Genomic DNA, 16,769 nt, shown 5'->3' on the forward strand with positions numbered 1-16,769 from the left:
AACACTTAAAAAAATAGACTTGGAAACGTTTTTTAAATTTTTTTTTTTAACGTTTATTTATTTTTGAGACAGAGAGACAGAGCATGAACAGGGGAGGGGCAGAGAGAGAGGGAGACACAGAATCTGAAACAGGCTCCAGGCTCTGAGCTGTCAGCACAGAGCCCGCATAGAAACTCATATCCTAGGGAAAAAACCCTCTCAATAACCTGACTCAAAAAAAGTACATAATGAAAGTTATAAAGTCCTCCAGCCTCTAGGTCGCTGAAACAGGACCTGCCAGAACCTCTGGGAGCCACTGCAGCCAGCAATGGGGACGCCAGCGGGCGAGCTAGGAGTCGGCTGGCTGGGCCTCCGGCTTCATAAGAACAGCAGCAGAAGGGGGCAAGTAACACGCCCGAAAGTATCAAAACCAGTGGGAGTGGAGGCTGTCGAGAGAATTACACAGGCAGAAGTTGGGTGTTTGAAAGGACTGTTGTGGCTTCTGGGCTCAGCTTGGTCAGCTGAGTGCCCGACTCTTGATTTCAGCTCAGGTCCTGGTCCCAGGGGCGTGGGATCGAGCCCCGCATCGGACTCTGTGCTGAGCGTGGAACCTGCTTGAAATTCCCTCCCCATCTCTCTCTCTCTCGCTCTTTCTCCCCCTCTCTCAGCCCCTCCATCCCCCTTGCACTCTCTCTATAATAAAATTTTAAAAAGGAAAAACGGATTGTTAAAGCTGGCATCGTGTGACAATAGCGTCCAGGAAAAGGGAAGGAGCCGGTAAACTGTTATGGATGCAGAGGGAAGGTGACAGCAGGTCGTCGGAGGAAAAGACAGCGCAGCGAGCCAGTGGCTGTGAGCGCGTACGAGGCGGGTTTTAGGAGAAAGGGCAGGTGGTGAAGCCAGCACGAGAGGGCGCCGCCCAAAGACCCTGTCACTGCTGCACAGAGTGTGTCCCCAAAGAATTCAAGTCAGGTAGTGTGAGTTCAAGAAACAGAAAATTCTAGTCTTGTGTGGACTCAGACACTGGAAAGAAGAACCAGCTCACCTTCTATGAGCTAGTAGAGCCGTGATGTCAGCGCCACAGCCAGCGCCCCCTGCTGCCGGACGGAATAGCGACAGGCCGCGTCCAGCGCGGCGGGGAAACGTCGTGGAGCATGACCAGACCGGGTTGTTTCAGGAAGGCCAATGTGGCTTAAAACGGCTATCATTTCTCACAATAACAGATATTATTATCTTAACAGCTGCAGAAATATTTGCCAAAATCCAACATCCGCAAGTAAGGAATACAATAGAATTTTCTAAAGCCGATGCAGAATATCTCCCCAAACCGTAGCAGCGCTGTGCCCTAGGGCTCCGTGTGGCCAGTGCCTTCCCCCCCCCCCCCCCCCCCCCCCCCCCCCCCCCGCCTCGGGGTTTCCCCTCGGCGCCATCTGGAGCGAGGCCGGGAGTAACGTGTGCGCACGGCCTGGAATGGGAAACCCCTCCTGGGCGTATAGCAGGCGATGCTGCTGTCTCCGTGGCATCTGACAACAGTCCCAGGTAAGGCGTCAGCGAGGATGCAGCCCGTTGTCACGTTGAAGGTCGGCGGAGTTCACTGAGCTGTGTATGCGGAATCAAGCAGGTGCGTGGAGGCGCGGGGCAGCGTCGTTCGCGGTGGCCGCCGACGGACATGCCCCGGGAGTCTCACCAGATGAACAGATCCACGAGACGTGGTGTAGCCACACGACGAAATGCTACTCGGCCGAAAGAGGAACGAGCCCCCACGCCCGCCGCCACACTGCGGAAACGGTGCCGAGTGAGAGAAGCCAGAGAAGCAGTGGCCCTGCCGGCTGCTGTGCGGCGCACAGACAGAACAGCAGAGTGGAGGTTACCAGGGGCGGGGACGGGAGACCTTCACGGGTGCAGCGTTTCTGACGGGCACGGTAACCAGGTTAGGGGTGTAGATCGCGGTGGTGGGTACACAGCGTCGTGGGTACTTAATGCCGCTGAATCGTGCGCTTCCGACGGCTGAAGTAATCAACACCATGTCGATTTTACCACAGGGACAGAAGCCCATTGGGTTTGATGTGCTGGTAACAATATGCAATTTTAAAAAGCTATCTATCCGTTCGGCAGCAAAAATAGCACGTCCTAGCAAGTTAAAGATGTGCCCTGTCGTGCTCATGTAGAAATTTCACTTACTAAAATATCTTACAGAACTTTTGTGTGGGTGCCCAGAAAGCCACGTGCAGCGACGTTTAGCACGCGGACTGTCAGAAAAGTTGGAAATAACTCAAATGTGCATCAACAGTGGACAGACCCTCACCACCACCTGCGCATCTCAGAACGCTGAGCGAAGTCAGTCGGTCACAGGAGGTCATTATTATAAAGCGCAGAACTGAACAGCAAGTTGTTTGGAAATATCAATGCAGTAAAACGAGACAGAGACGAAAGAACGGCTCCTCGGGCAGGCGAGGCCACGTGGGCTCGGGTTTTTGGTGGCAGCTAGTTCCTGAGCCGTGTGGATGGTAAGCGGGTGTCTGAGCTCTGTCCCGCGCCACATCACATACACTGCAAGTTTACGTGTGTTTGACACAGTTAAACCTTGGTTTGCAAGCATAACTTGTTCCAAAAACATGCATGTAATCCAAAGCGAGTGTCCCCATAAGAAATGATGGAAACTCAGATGATTGATTCCACAGCCCAAAAACATTGGTATAAAAATGATTACAATACTGTAACATAATACAAAATAGAAAAATAACCTGCACTTGCCTTTGAAAACCTTTGTGCCTGGTGTGAGGGAGACAAGACAGAGGAGGGTTACTGTGTAGGACGACTGCCACCTATTGGCTCAATGGGATCTTTCTTTTTGTGCCACTTTATTTTTTTTAATTTTTGTTTTTTAATGTTTGTTTATTTTTGAGAGAGAGTATGAGCACGGGAGGGGCAGAGAGAGTGGGAGACACAGAATCCGAAGCAGGCTCCAGGCTCCGAGCTGTCAGCACAGAGCCCGAAGCGGGGCTTGAACCCCCAAACCATGAGATCGTGACCTGAGCCGAAGGTGGATGCTTAACCGACTGAGCCACCCAGGCGCCCCTTTTGGTGCAGCTTTAACAAGGAACCTATCCAATGACACTCGCTTTCGCCTCCTTTTGAGGATTTCGCGGAAATGGGACATTGCATTCGTAACAGTCCCTCAGAGAGAGAGAGGGGGAAGAACCATTGGCTCTGTTGTGATCATCAGGACTGGCCTCCTGGGCCAGTCCTGGGCCTGGGCCTCCTGGGCCAGTGATGTTCGGTGCCACTTGTGACCCTATTGCGAGACATCGCTCATTTATCAAGTTAAAATTTATTAGAAATGTTGGCTCATCTTGCAGAACAAGTTCCTCACAACCCAAGGTTTTACTGTATTTTATCTTCTAACTTTCTTAGCTTTTTGAGAAACAGGGAGCACTTTTCCCCTGGTTCTGTCGCCTTCCAGGTCTGGGGCCCATCCCCCTGACGGCGTTGGCGAACACCAGCTTCCACGTGACGGAAGCCAGCTCCTTACTTGGGTAGTTGTGGCTTCCCGACAACGAACCAGGTAATAATTGCATTTCTTTGTTCAGAAGGTTTTCCTTGTCCGTTTCCAGTTGTGAGAGCAGATCACCCCCAGTCAAGAAGGTCCTGATGCAACACGCCTAAACATGAACCTCAGGCCTGACAGAATTCCGGACATTCCCGAGCTCCGAGGACGGATGGAGATCTGTACGGAAGAGGAGAGGAAACCCCCGGGGTGAGCAGAAAGAAAACGTCTAAGGGACAGGTGGGGACACGGGGCACAGGCAGGACGGGCAGCTTGGCGGCAGAAAACCCACACCGGGAGATGCCTGCCAATGAGTGGAGAGAAGGGGTTCACGGGCGAACTCCCTGAGGCGGGGGGTGCCCTCACCTGGTTCCGAACCTGGACCCGGAAGGCCACAAAGTTCACCCCTCCGGCCCCACCCCCCCAGGAGGCCAGTCCTGACACCACCGGCCTTCTAGGATTGCGCTGCAGGCAAGTCCAGGACTCCCAGCGCTCTGCTCCTGGAAAGTCCCAGAGAAAGGCCTTTTCCAAGTGTGAAAGCGCTGGGGTAGGGGGAGGGGCGCTGAGCATGGTTCCCGTTGCAGGAGGAGCAGTTAGAGGGCCCTGCCCTGCATGGAGGGCTCTGCGACAGCAGGGGCGCCATGGAGGCCTTCGAATGGAACAGACACGGGGATGGCTGCGGATGTCCCGGGGACGCAACACCGATCGTCCTTACCACTGGCATCCCGTGAGTTGGGCCGGCAACTGTCCCTCCCAGCCTCGTCTGGCCTCAATCTGAGGGAAGGTGGGAGCCAGCACCGTGGGAGAGTGAGCAGTGAGGGCCATGTGTGGGGGGGGGGGGGGGTCTGCTCCCTCTCCCCACAGATCGGGGGGCTGACCCGTGGCTCCGGACTCTGGTCTCTGCCAGGTCCCCTGCCTTCCTGGGGAGCCTGTAGGCACCGGGATGTCACCTGGGCTTGATTTCTAGTGACCTCTTGTGTCCATCCCTAGTCTGGACACCAAAGTGTCATTCCTTCCCCTGCAAGTGAGCTAGGCCCCCAGACACGCCACAGAGCGAGGCAGGACTGGAGGTGGTCCTGTGCTCGTGGCAGAAGCCTGTGGCACAGGGACACTTGGGACGTGCTCTGGACCAAGGGTAGGGTTCTCAGCAGGGTGGAGGGGTCGTCCAGGGAAGGGAAGGGAAACAGTATTGGGACCAGAAAGGGCCAGTTCAGGGCGGGAGTGGCCAGGACAGTGGTGGCCAGGCTCTGGGTCTGTGGCCTGAGGACATGGCTTTGCTCTGGGGCGGCCCAGGCCTTCGGGGACCTCTGTGCAGGGAGCTTAGAGTTCGTGGTCTCCCGGTGTCGTCCTCACAGACTCCAGTCGCCTGTTCCACAGACCACGAGCTGGTGGTCCCCCCCCCCCCCCCCCCCCCCCGCCCCGGGCCCCGGGACCAGAGTCCTGCCAGGGTGCAGAGCTCGGGGGCAGCCTGGCGCTGCTGCCCGGGGACTCTGCGGGTGTCCGAGGCCTGCAGGGGGAGTACCTGGGGGGCTTCAGCCCCAGTGCACACGTGGATCCGGCGCTGGGGGCCCCACACGCCCCCTGTCCCAGCCCATGTGCCCCAGGTCACTGCAGCCTTCCCCGCATGGCCTTCCGGTATGAACACGTGTTTGTTTCCTGGTGAGCTTGAGCGCTGGGTGTACCGGGGTTCTCCTTACACTGCTGCTGAGGTGCGTGGCCCTGTCCACACGTGGCCAGGCAAGGTGGCCGCTGGACTGTCCGCACACAGGCTCGCACCGCTGGTGCTGGTGGGCCCGTGAAATGTAAATTTCCAACTAGTCATGTCTGTTGAACTTTCCTTCAGTCCTCAGTGAGTGTGTTCGACGTCTGGAGACCTGTTCTGTCTTGTTTTTATCCTGGTTCCTATGGTCTACACTTCACGCGCTCTCTTAATCCAGAAGGGTGTTGCCTGGGTTCTGCACTCCTTGCCGGCTGCTTCCCATTCATCCCAGAACGCTTCTGTGTCCTATTTCCTGTGGATACTCTGTTTCCCTGTAATAAACCTCAGTTCTGACCCATTCACTGGGTCCCGTTCATCTCGCTGCAGTTTGGGGGTGCAGTCGAGACTCCCCAGGGAGGCGCTGCCTCACATTCACCAGACTTGTAAGAGACTGACGCGTCAATCAGAGGAGGATTTGCGGACTTAGCAGGAGAGTGGCCCCTCGTGTGACAACATACTGTGTCCCTCAATAGACACGGTCTTCTCGGCCCCAGATTCTGGGAAACTACCCGTTCCTTGGTGGCCTGATGCCTGTGGTCGTAGCCCTGGAGGGGGTCTGGGACGTGCCCTGCCTGGGATCACCCCCTTCAGGCCCTAAGTCCTGAAGAGCTCAGGCTGGCCCACCCCCCATGCCCTCATTCACGTTGCCTTGCATGGAACAGCCATCCTCCCGAGGGCAGTCCTGCCCCCAGAAGGGGATATGGTAGTATCTGGAGACATTTTTGGTTGTCCCAGCTGAGGGGAGGTGCTATACATGTGGGTGGGGGCAGGGAAGCTGCCCAGCGCCCCACAGAGCACAGGATGCCTGGTGGCAAAGGACCCAGCCAAGGGCAAGACTCGAGTTAGACCCGAAGTCAGGTGATGGGCCGGGGTACAGACAGGGCTGTTGACAAGGCTTATGGGCTGGAAAGCAAGGTGAGGCAGCTTTGAGCAGAAACCTGAACACCGACAGGATGCTGTTCGGGCTGAGGAGGCTGGTGGGACCGCAGGACTGGGGCCGAGTCCCCGGAAAGTGGGGCAGAGGCAGGTGGGAAGCATGATTGGCCCAAAGGCTCAGTAGCAGTACCCCCCCCCCCCCCCCCGCAGCTCCCCATCCTCCTAGGGAACAGGAGTGTGCCCTGCCCCACTTTGAAGCTAAACCGGCAGGGCCACACACGGCTGGCCAGGAGAGGAGGAGGGGCAGACTGAGAGGGGAGCAGGGAGAGGTGAGCCCCCAGCCACCACTGTGTCGTGGGCCACACGTCCAAAACAGAACTTGGCTTGTGGCCAGCGAGCCATCTCAGCAGACCTGTGGCCATACTCTGGACTGAACCCCGAGTCGCCATGCCCCACACCCCACCCAACTGCAGGTGCTGTCAGAATTTGATCCCCAACTCGGGTCCTACCCAGCCTGGTCTCCATCTAAACCACCGGTCTCCTCCCACCTCCCTGCTGCCCCAAACCAATCTTAAAATGCACCTAAGATCTCACTCCCCTGCCCAGGACCTTCGGTACCTCCTGGTTCCTAATCGTGGCTTCCAGACTACTCATCCACCTTGATCCAGCTCCCAGCCTGCCTGGGCTCTTCCAAACCTTTGGCGACACTCGTGTCTCAGGACCTTTCACGTGCTCTTCTGCTTTGAATACTCTTCCCTCCAGCCTTTGTGTGACCAGCTTGCCCTACTCTCTCCCTCCCTCCGTTCCCCCCCCCCCCCCCCGGTGATGTCACTTCCTTGGTGAGCTCTCCTTGGACCACAGAGCCCTTGTGTGCTTCCTTAAAGCTTTTACACCTGTGGTGTGGGTGTGTTTGCCAATTTGTTGTTTCTCTCCCACACGCACTAGAATGTGAGCTCCAGGGGCGCCTGGGTGGCTCAGTCGGTTGAGCGTCCGACTTCAGCTCAGGTCACGATCTCGCGGTCCGCGAGTTCGAGCCCCGCGTCGGGCTCTGGGCTGATGGCTCGGAGCCTGGAGCCTGCTTCCGATTCTGTGTCTCCCCCTCTCTCTCTGCCCCTCCCCCGTTCATGCTCTGTCTCCCTCTGTCTCAAAAATAAATAAAACGTTTAAAAAAAAAAAATTAAAAAAAAAAAAAAAAAAAGAATGTGAGCGCCACTGACGCCAGGAGCTGGCCTGTCCCAGGTATACCCTAGGGCCTGGCATTAGATCAGGCGGAGGGGAGCCGCCGCAGGGGATTTTTACAGGGCCTAGCGGCTGGAACCCTGCATGTGCGGGGAGTGAGGCTGGCAGAGCTGGGAGCAGGCAGCAGCTGTCCGCACTTTCTACGTTTTGGCAGGAGTATGTTTTGCTGCGGGCTGGTACCAGCCTGTCTCCCCCCTACCCCCCCCCCCCCCCCCCCGCCCCCATACACACACACACACACACACACAGCGAGTCCTTCACAAGCCCCTGGTCTTCCAGCTTCTCTCCTGCCTGGGGCCAGTGTCCAGATGCTTGGGCTTGGTCTCCCCTCCCTCCGCCCCAAGCATCCCTGCAGCTGGGGGCTCCCTGGCTGTGGGTCTTCCCTTCCTGTCTTCATGCTGTCCACCCGCCGGGACTCAGGGCCAGGGCGGCAAGCAAATGCCTGGACGTCCATCCCTGCTGGGTTGGTTCACAGAAGCTGTTTCCAGCTATTTGCTTTTCCTAACAAGAAGGAGACTGACGCCTAAATTTCTTTGGGGGGATGTATCAGAACGGGGCTGAAAGACTTCGGAGGAACAGCAGGAAGAATTCCATGTTAAGTTTGGGGAAATTTTGTAACAGCCGCTCCTCAGGCCCTAGGGTTTGGGAACATTTTGGTGGTAGGCAGTTTAGAGGGGCCCTTGAGACAGTCCAAAAAAGGAGAGTCTGTTTTCAGCCAGCTCCCCAGCAATCGGTGGCCGTCCAGAAGGAACACCGCGAGGGAAGAGGTGCCCCTGAGGATGCTTTGGGTGCAGCTCTTCGGTGGACTAGGGGCTGTTGCCGCCGGGAGGGCTCGGGGACGGCGAGATCGCTGCGGGGCTGGGGGCGCCCGTCCCGCCCGGGTCAGCCGGGCCCTCCCCGCGCCACGGAGGCGCCGGTCCTCCGGAGCCCAGAGCGTCCCGGAAGTGCACGCGCGAGGCCGGGGCGGGGCGAGGGCGCACTTCCGGCCGGCGCGCGGGCGGCCGCCTCCCGCTCGGAAGGTGAGTGGGCGCCGGGTGGCGGCGGCGGCGGCGGCGGCGGGGATGCTCGGCCCGGCCGCCCGCTCGCGCTCGCGTGGCGTCCCCGCGGGCCCCGCCCCGGGCGTCCCCGCGCTGCCGTGACCGTGGCCCGGGCTCGGCCCGTGGGGCGCGGGTGACCGCCCAGCCGGAGCGGAGGCCTCCGCGGGGTAGCGGGCCGCAGCGGGCTCACTGGCCCCTGGCGATCGCGAGGGTCCGCTTGCTGGGCGCCTCCCCGCGCCCCCGGAACCCCGGCGACGGGGTCGTCGCGGTGCCCACTTTGCAGGTGGGGAACGGAGGCTCCGAGAAGTCCGCAGTCGCGAGTGTGAGCGCCGGACCTCAGCCGGGGCGGGCAGCGCTCCGCCGCCTAGCGCCCCGAGAGCGGGCCCTTCTCCGCGGGGCGCGGGCTCCAGGCCGGGAGGAGAGCGGAGGCGGGGGGGGCGGGGGGGGGCGGGGAAGGTCAGCCGCTGGCCGGGGCATCTCTGTCCCCTCCGCCTCCAGTCGGTTGCAGCAGTGTGGCCCCAGAGTTTGTGCTCGCGTCCCGGTGGGCGTCCCTGTGTGAGCGCCACCTCCGCGCAGGCGGCCCGGGGCGGAGGGGGGGGCGGTGCGTGCCCTGTCCCGACGAGTCCCAGCAGGTTAGCCGAGTAACAAGATGAGAGGAGCGTGGGGACCTGCACCCAGATGTCATGCCTGCAGCCCCACCCTGTGTCCGCTTATGTCCACTTCCCTGAGTGTCTGTGACCCTTCCCATCACCAGGGACCGAGGGCTGCCCGGGAGGCGGGGGCTGACCGGGATGGCCCAGGCGCCGCTGAGGAGCCCTGTTGGGGCTGCCTCCCCACTTCCTCGAACCAGATACTGTTTGCAACCATTGCTTAATGTACTTTAACTTTTGTTCTTCCCATGCCCTCTTCACATCCCAGTAAGCAGTCCTGCTCCACCACAGTGTGAAAGAAAAGTTCTTCTCACGTGGGACCGAACCACTCTTGCAAACCACATCAAAGCAGAGTACCTTCCACCGCCGAGGAGGCTCGGGCAGTCAGATGTGGTTGGCAGCCTGCAGCCTCTGAGGGCCCTTCAGGGTCTGAGGAGGACGGTTTTCCTCCCAGGAATTGTGTTGTCAAGATTTAATCTAGAATGTTTGTGCCCCAGCAGGCAGAGTTCAGTTTCCCACCCTCCTCCTCCTCCTGCGCAGCCCGCTGCTGTAGCGTGGGAGGTTTTCAGGGAGGTGCAGCGTGCCTTAGGGTGTGGGCTGGGAGGACATTGAGGCCATCGCCGGGATGAGGGCTCAGGTCCCCACACAGGTGCTGGTGCCGCCCCGTGGTGGGGTAGACGAACCGGGGGCCCGGCTGCCTCTCACCCCAGGTCCCACGTGGCACCTCTTGACATCCTTGCCCCTCTCCGCCAGCGAAGGAGCCCCCCGTTCCCCATGGCTGATCGGCAGTTGGCATCGCCCCCACCCTCCACACACTCCTCCGACCCCCGTCATCCTGCCATGGTTTTCATTTCCCCAGGTCCCAGGTGTGCATACCTTCAGCAGGCCTTGGGGAAGATGGCGACCCTGGGGGACGGTCAGGAGCCCCCTCGTGTCCCGTCCCCTGTCAATCTTGCGTCACCAGGGACACCTGGAACCCACCGCCTCGAGGCCCGGCTTCACCTCCACGGTCATCAACACGGTACTCACCCTGCGCTGCGCTCCCTCCACCTCCCTGCACCACCCGCCCACCCCGCACCACTGGCAGCGCGGCCAGAAACAAGGCAGCTCACGGCTGCTGGGGCTCCTGCACCCTTGCACTTGGGTCGGGACATGGGCAGCCGAGGTTGAGGCCGGAGACTGAGCCTTGTGAGCAACAGCTCCCTAGGGGACAGTCCCCCAGGACCATGTTGGGCAGGCAGGGCCCTGTGTCCGCCTGTCTCCCTTTATGAGCCTTTGCTCCCACACCAAGAAAATAGAGCACCCTGAGTTCTGGGCCGGCTGGTCTGGGTTGGGGCCCCCAGGGACCTGCAGGGATGCAGCTGCCAGCCTTGTGCTACCCTCCTGGCGGGGTCTCGGGATATCAAAGTCACGGAAGTAGCCAATGACTAGTGAGGCGGCCGGTGCTGAGAGGGGGTGTCCACGCCCCGTGGCATGCGGTGCCCCCTGGGTCTTGCTCCTGCTCAGTCCCGGGGTTCTGTCCACGCCCATGTTCCACAGGAGGCCTGGCCTTACAGCTCAGGACACACATGAGCTGATGACAGCCAGGTCAGGGGTCAGCATGCGTTTCATCCCACCTCTGTCCTAGTGTGCGGGCACTGAGCCCAGGGGCATGGCTCGGGGCATGGCTTGCCGCGTGCCCGGAGCCCTCCTTGTCGGGTCTCAGCGTCACAGTGAGCAATGGGATGACGGTTGAGACATGCCAGGCTCTGTGCCAAGGGCTGTGGGTCATCTCGAGGTCCAGTGACCACACTCTCTGGTGGCCATTAACAGATGAGGACAGTGAGGTCCACAGAGGTCACGGGGTGGCATGAGGTCACACACAGCTAGGGAACGTGTCATTCACCCCCCAGGTTGGTCCAAGGCCGAAAGGGCAGCAGCGCCTAGCTGGCTCCACGCTGTTCCCGGTTCCAGGAGCCATCCTGGCCCCTGCCCATCCCTGGGGTGGGCCGGACTGGGGGTGTGGGGTGGGTACGGAGCTAGGTGCTGCGCAGAAGGAGCCGGGACGGCACCCAGCACATGCGCCGCAGGCCTTCGCCGGGGTGGCCGCCTCCCCCCGCACGATGGTTCAGGGCCTTGGCCGGGGCTCCCCCGTGGCTGTGCTCCTGCCCCGTGCGGTCGGGACTCTGAGGCCCACCCTTAACCTCCACGTTTTCCCGCCACACTCACCACCGCCTGCAAGGCAGGACCTATCCCCATGTTCCGGACAGGGACATGGGGGCCCAGACGGGAGCCAATACAGGCCAGTGGGACTGAGAACACATCAGGCTGACTCAAGCCCATGCCCTCAACTCTCTCCCCGGACCGGGCCCAGCAAGCCGTGGCTCATGGCTCACGGCTCACGGCTCACAGCTCCTAAGTGGCATGGACTCGGGACTCGGGACCGGGGCGGGGCTGTCCTGGAAGCCATGCTGACCACATTGGCTCTGCGGGATGAGAAGGCTGGTGCCCAGGATGCAGGCCCTCGAGCCCACGCGGCTTGGGGCTGCCCCTGGTCCAGTCTCCAGGTAGCAAGAGCCCAGAGGGGCCCGGCTTGGCCCCCTGAATCACATACAAGTGCCTTGTGTGCCTGAGACTTTGCCCAGTGAGAGGCAGTGTTGGCCGCAAACAGCAGCCTCAGCGCTCCATGGACTGTCCAGGAACAAGTGGGCAGGGCCTGCCGGCCAGGGAACGAACCAGGGTTGACCCTAAAGAAGAGAGAGGCGGGGCCTCCAGCAGACCCTCCTTGCAGGCGCTGAGGGGTGTGGTCATTGGAGGGGGCGTGGCTGGAGGGGAGGCGGAGGGCGCGGAGGGAGGAGAGGCGATGCTTTCATCCCTCCTCCTGGAAACTGACCCAGCGTCGTCGAGAACTGGGCCCCGCCACCAATCGGTTACCCGGGGCAGGATCTACCCCTCACGGTCTCGAGCTCATTTCTTCTGTTGGGGCGGTTCCTCGGTGTTCCAGTGTCTTCCCTGGAGAGACCCCAGCATTTCAGGAACCTGCCCAGGGCCCTCCAGCCAGGGGGGCTGGGACTTACGGAGCCCCAGCTTCCCAACTCCCAGGCCGGAGTTGGTGAGGTGGGCCAGAAAGCACATTGGGGGTGGGGTCCACCCTGTGAAGCCTGGGGCCCCTCACCCTCCTCCCCCCCCCCCCCGGGACTGGATCCCATTAGTCTCCCACGTCCTCCTTACACAAGAGCCAGTTTCTAACTAGCTGAGCACAGTGCTGGTGGGCTGTGAGGGTGTCCGGCAAGCCGTTGGTCCGCCAGAGCAGGTGAAAGGAGCCACATGCGCACAGGGCACTTGGCCGGCCCCTGGGGGTGGTGTGGGCATAAAGTCGCCGAGGCTGCCCCTCCCTGTGCCTCCAGAGCAGGGAGCTGGGCAGGAGGGGTGCAGAACGGGACAGACACATTAGGAGCCAGGTCTGTGCTGAACCAGCCAAGGGGCCTGCCACAAGGCTGTGCTTCCAGAATGCGTTCTGGAAGGTATGGTCTGGAGCCCTGCGGCTGGAGGGGTAGTCTGTGGGCAGGAGCAAGTGACAGAGAAAGACACGTGGCCCCAGGGTGGGCGGGACGACCTGTGTAGCAGGGGCAGCACCACCCCCCACCCCCAGCCAGGGGCTGGCCTTCCAGACCAGGCCCCTGGCTTGGACACCTGAGACCTGAACTCTGGTTACCCCCCACCCCACTCACTCCTCCCCTCGTCCACACCCGAGCATGGACTTCCTGTACCACTTTATGAAAAGGCGCACCCCTTCCTTCTAGAAAAGTTCCTGTTGCTCCGTGGCCCCAGAACCCCACCCACAGCCTTCCCCCCACCCCCAGAAGGCCGGCCCCAGGCCTGGCCGCCTCCGCTGAGGTAGAGCAAGCCTCTCCCTGGTGCAGGTGCCGTGTCACAGCCTCCCCAGAGGCGGCCGGTGACGGGGGACACAGCACTGAGCAGCGTGGGAGGTTGGTTCAGTATGGGGCCCCATGAGCAGGAACCAGCATGTCCACCTGGTGGGACGCAGCCCGGCCAGGGCCCGGGCCCTTCACGGAGGGTGGGGGGCAGTTGGGGGCCCAGGGAGGGGAACGCGTGCCGGTTGCACCCCAGGAAGGCCCAGGCGGCTTTGGTTAGGGCACACACCCTTGCCCCTACTCCAGAGCAACCAAGCAGTGCCTCGGGACCCTCACGCTCAGGAGAGGGGTGTCACGTGGCTGCAGCATCTACCCAAATGGCTCTTGGAGAGCACCAGCTCCACGGGGGCACCACCCGGGAGCAAGTGGCACCTGCAGGCAGCTGATCGAGGCCTGGGCTAGATTGGAGAGGAGGGGGAGATGAGCCCCGTCCCCTGTGCCCCCAGACTCCCCCGGCTGCAGCCCTGAGGTGCTCTCCCAGCCACCGCAGGAGGAGGAGGAGCGGTCCCACCTGGATCTCCGAGATGTGGAGGAGGTCCGGATCGGCCGAGGTACCTGCTGGCCGGGTGGGTGAGCAGAACCCCGATCCGGGCCCTGCCCACGGGTGCGTCTCCCCACGGCTGCCGCCGCCAGGACACTGGGTCCCACCTGTCCCTGGCTCGGCGTTCACTTCTGTCCCCAGTGGCCTCTACCCCGTTCCGTCCAGGCGTGTCGCTGACGTTTCCCCAGGTTGTGAGTGCGGTCCAGACCCCTTCCCCGGTCCAGAGCCCATAGTCAGTCGGCGTCTTCCGCTCAGCTGTGCTCCCGTCCCCCTGCCAGCAGCCAGGGTGTCGCCCTGGGCCCCCTCTTTCCCGTGTGTAGTGCCCTCAGCCTCCACTTGTCCGCTGCTCTGGTCCCTCAGCCCCTTGCCACCCCCCACCCCGTGTGAAGCCGGCAAAATGCCTCCTCGGGGGCTCTGTCCCGTACACTGAGCTCCCCGGAGACGCCGGAGGCTTCAGAGCTTGGATCCCTGGGAAGCCGACCCTCCCTGCCACAGTGTCAAGAGGGGAGTGGAGGAGCCGGGCCAGGAGACGGCTGCCCCCGGAAGTGCTCCGGAGGGGCACGGGCCTGCGGAGCCTCGGGAGGGGGCGAACCCCGCATTTCTGCCGGGAGCCTGGGCAGCACTTTTGGGAGGAGGGGGCGGGGCTTGGCTGCCTCACTCTGGGTCTGCCCTCGCCCTGGTCCCCAGCACTGTGGCGCCCCCTGCTGGTGCCATCCCGCTCTCCGTTTCTGATTCCAGATTCCGAGGCGGAGCCGGAGCCGGCTCCCTCCTCTCCCCACCCCCGCGACCCTGAAGAGGAGGTGCACCAGGACAGGGGGCCCCTGAGGAGCCTTCCCCGTAGACCCAAGTGTGGGGACAGCTTTGGGCAGGAGTCCAGCTCGGAGCGGCCCACGGGCCAGCCGCCGGGGACCGCGCCCTGCCCCCAGAAGAGGGGCACCTGGCGCGTGACGCCACCGCCGCCGCCGCAGGGAGCCTCCGGGACCGAGGGGGACCCCGAGCGGGCCGCCGAGCCGGAGGGCGGCTTCGGCAGGGGCCCGGGCCCCGGGGTCCGGCAGGGCGGCCCGCGGGCCGGGAAGCCGCACAGGTGCGAGGCCTGCGGCAAGAGCTTCAAGTACAAGTCGCTGCTGCTCAAGCACCAACGCATCCACACGGGCGAGAAGCCGTACGCCTGCCACGAGTGCGGCAAGCGCTTCCGCGGCTGGTCGGGCTTCATCCAGCACCACCGCATCCACACGGGCGAGAAGCCGTACGAGTGCGGCCAGTGCGGCCGCGCCTTCAGCCACAGCTCGCACTTCACGCAGCACCTGCGCGTCCACAACGGAGAGAAGCCCTACGAGTGCGGCGAGTGCGGCCAGGCCTTCAGCCAGAGCTCCAACCTGGTGCGGCACCAGCGGCTGCACACGGGCGAGAAGCCGTACGCCTGCAGCCAGTGCGGCAAGGCCTTCATCTGGAGCTCCGTGCTCATCGAGCACCAGCGCATCCACACGGGCGAGAAGCCGTACGAGTGCCCCGACTGCGGCAAGGCCTTCCGCGGCCGCTCGCACTTCTTTCGGCACCTGCGGACCCACACGGGCGAGAAGCCCTTCGCCTGCGGCGCCTGCGGCAAGGCCTTCGGCCAGAGCTCGCAGCTCATCCAGCACCAGCGGGTGCACTACCGGGAGTAGCGCGCGGCGGGCGGCCTGCGGCCCCGGGTGGGGGTGGGGGTGGGGGGCGGCGGGGCGGCCCCCGATGGAGGGGGAGGCTCCGGAGAGAGGGCCCCCGCCTCCTGCCCCGGTCCTGCTCGGCGCCGAGTGGCCCGAATAAATTCTTTTTGATTGACGGAAGTAGGAGTCGCCCCTGCCTGTCCCTGGAGAGGAGTGTCCCGCGTCTGGTCTCCTGGGACCTCCCGGCGGTCCTAACTGACCTGGGCCCGGAGGCCTCATGACCGACCTGGAGCCACAGCCGGGTGTTTCCAGACGCAGAGAGAGCCAAGGCGGGGCGGGCGAGGTCGGGGCTCACCCTGCCTCTGCCCCAGGCGGGGTGCCTCCTGTCGGTTCCCGCAGCCGCAGCCACGCGCCAAATGCTCCAGACACCAGAAGGTGGGGCCCGGACCGTGCGCCTCCAGACGGGCCTAGGCCTCGGCAGCGGCAGCCGGGCCTTGGTTTCGGACTTCCAGTAGGGACAGAGCTCAGCCGGGTGGGGAAGCAGGCACCTGCCCCCTCCTGACCACTCGCGACCCCGCTCCGTCCCCACACCCAGGGGCTGCCTGGCCCTTCCCCCAGCTCAACTCCGAGCCTCACCTCCCCAGCTCCAAGCCTTTCGGCCGGGACCCTGTCCTGAGGGCCCTGCGGTTGGGCTGCCTCGCCTCTCTCGGCCCCACTCCCAGGGCCCCGTGGCCACCAAGCACTTTGGACTCTCGCCATGCGCCCCCGCTCCAGGTGAGAGCAGCTCTAGGGGAGAGGAGTAGATGTCAGTCTCAGGACATCAGCTGAGGCGTCTCTGCTGGTGGCGCTGTGGCCTGAGAGAGGAGGGACGGCGACCTTCTTCGCACCTTGCCCTCCCTAATACCGCAAAGGTTTGCGGGGCCTCTGCCCTCCAGCAACCAGGCCGCAGAGCCTGCACGCATAGACCCCAGGGCGTCCCGGGGAGCAGTGGCATCAGGCCGAGCGCTGGAAGGGTCATCCTGCAGCCTCTACGTGGAGAGTGCACTTGGACACCGGCACCAGGACCCGACCCGGCAGGCAGCCCCCAAGAGCAGAGCCTGGCGGTCCTCCACACCACCCTAGACTATCCCACAGACGCCTGTGCCCTGCACACCTGTCTAGAAGGACTGGATGGGGCAGCGCCTGCATGAGTCAAACCGGACCTTTTTGTTCTAGTCAGTCTTTCAACTGATTAAATGAGGCCCACCCACACTGAGAGGCAGCCTGTTTTACTCAGTCTACTAAATGAAATGTTGATCTCATCCAGAAACAGCTTCACAGACATACCCAGAATAACGTTTGACCAAATTTCTAAGCACCCCATGGCTTAGTCAAGTTGACACACAGAATTCACCGCCACAAGCAAGGATAAGAATTGCACCTGATGCCATAGCGTTGGCCCAATGCCCCCTGCTACAGGTGTGCCCTCTCACCAGGACACAGAGCAGAGCTTAAAGCAGGCCCAGATCCAACTCCTTCCCTTGTAGCCACCAGAGGGGCAAGGGCTATTCCCAGCCCCAGGCACCTTGGAACCATCCTGAGGAG

The 16,769-nt window shown here is 62.2% G+C and overlaps 1 protein-coding gene across 7 annotated transcripts; it reads left to right on the forward strand.

The window, feature by feature from the left end:
* Positions 1–3,627: 3,627 nt before the first annotated feature.
* GLI4 (GLI family zinc finger 4) lies at positions 3,628–15,507 on the forward strand. 7 transcript variants are annotated; one of them, XM_060611459.3, is made up of 5 exons: positions 3,628–3,734; positions 4,110–4,253; positions 9,947–10,108; positions 13,448–13,567; positions 14,289–15,506. In XM_060611459.3, exons 1-5 carry the CDS (start codon positions 3,648–3,650, stop codon positions 15,204–15,206), a joined length of 1,431 nt encoding a protein of 476 aa, XP_060467442.2. In that variant the 5' UTR covers positions 3,628–3,647; the 3' UTR covers positions 15,207–15,506. The 7 variants fall into 7 exon arrangements, with proteins under 7 accessions (XP_060467442.2, XP_060467443.2, XP_078297663.1 ...); XM_060611460.3 differs by lacking the exon at positions 9,947–10,108 and having other exon boundaries at positions 14,289–15,507; XM_078441535.2 differs by lacking the exons at positions 3,628–3,734; positions 4,110–4,253 and adding an exon at positions 8,224–8,419 and having other exon boundaries at positions 14,281–15,505.
* The last annotated feature ends 1,262 nt before the right edge of the window (positions 15,508–16,769 follow it).

This window comes from Panthera onca, chromosome F2 (assembly GCF_046562875.1).
Source record: "Panthera onca isolate mPanOnc1 chromosome F2, mPanOnc1 haplotype 2, whole genome shotgun sequence".
NCBI lineage: Eukaryota > Metazoa > Chordata > Mammalia > Carnivora > Felidae > Panthera > Panthera onca.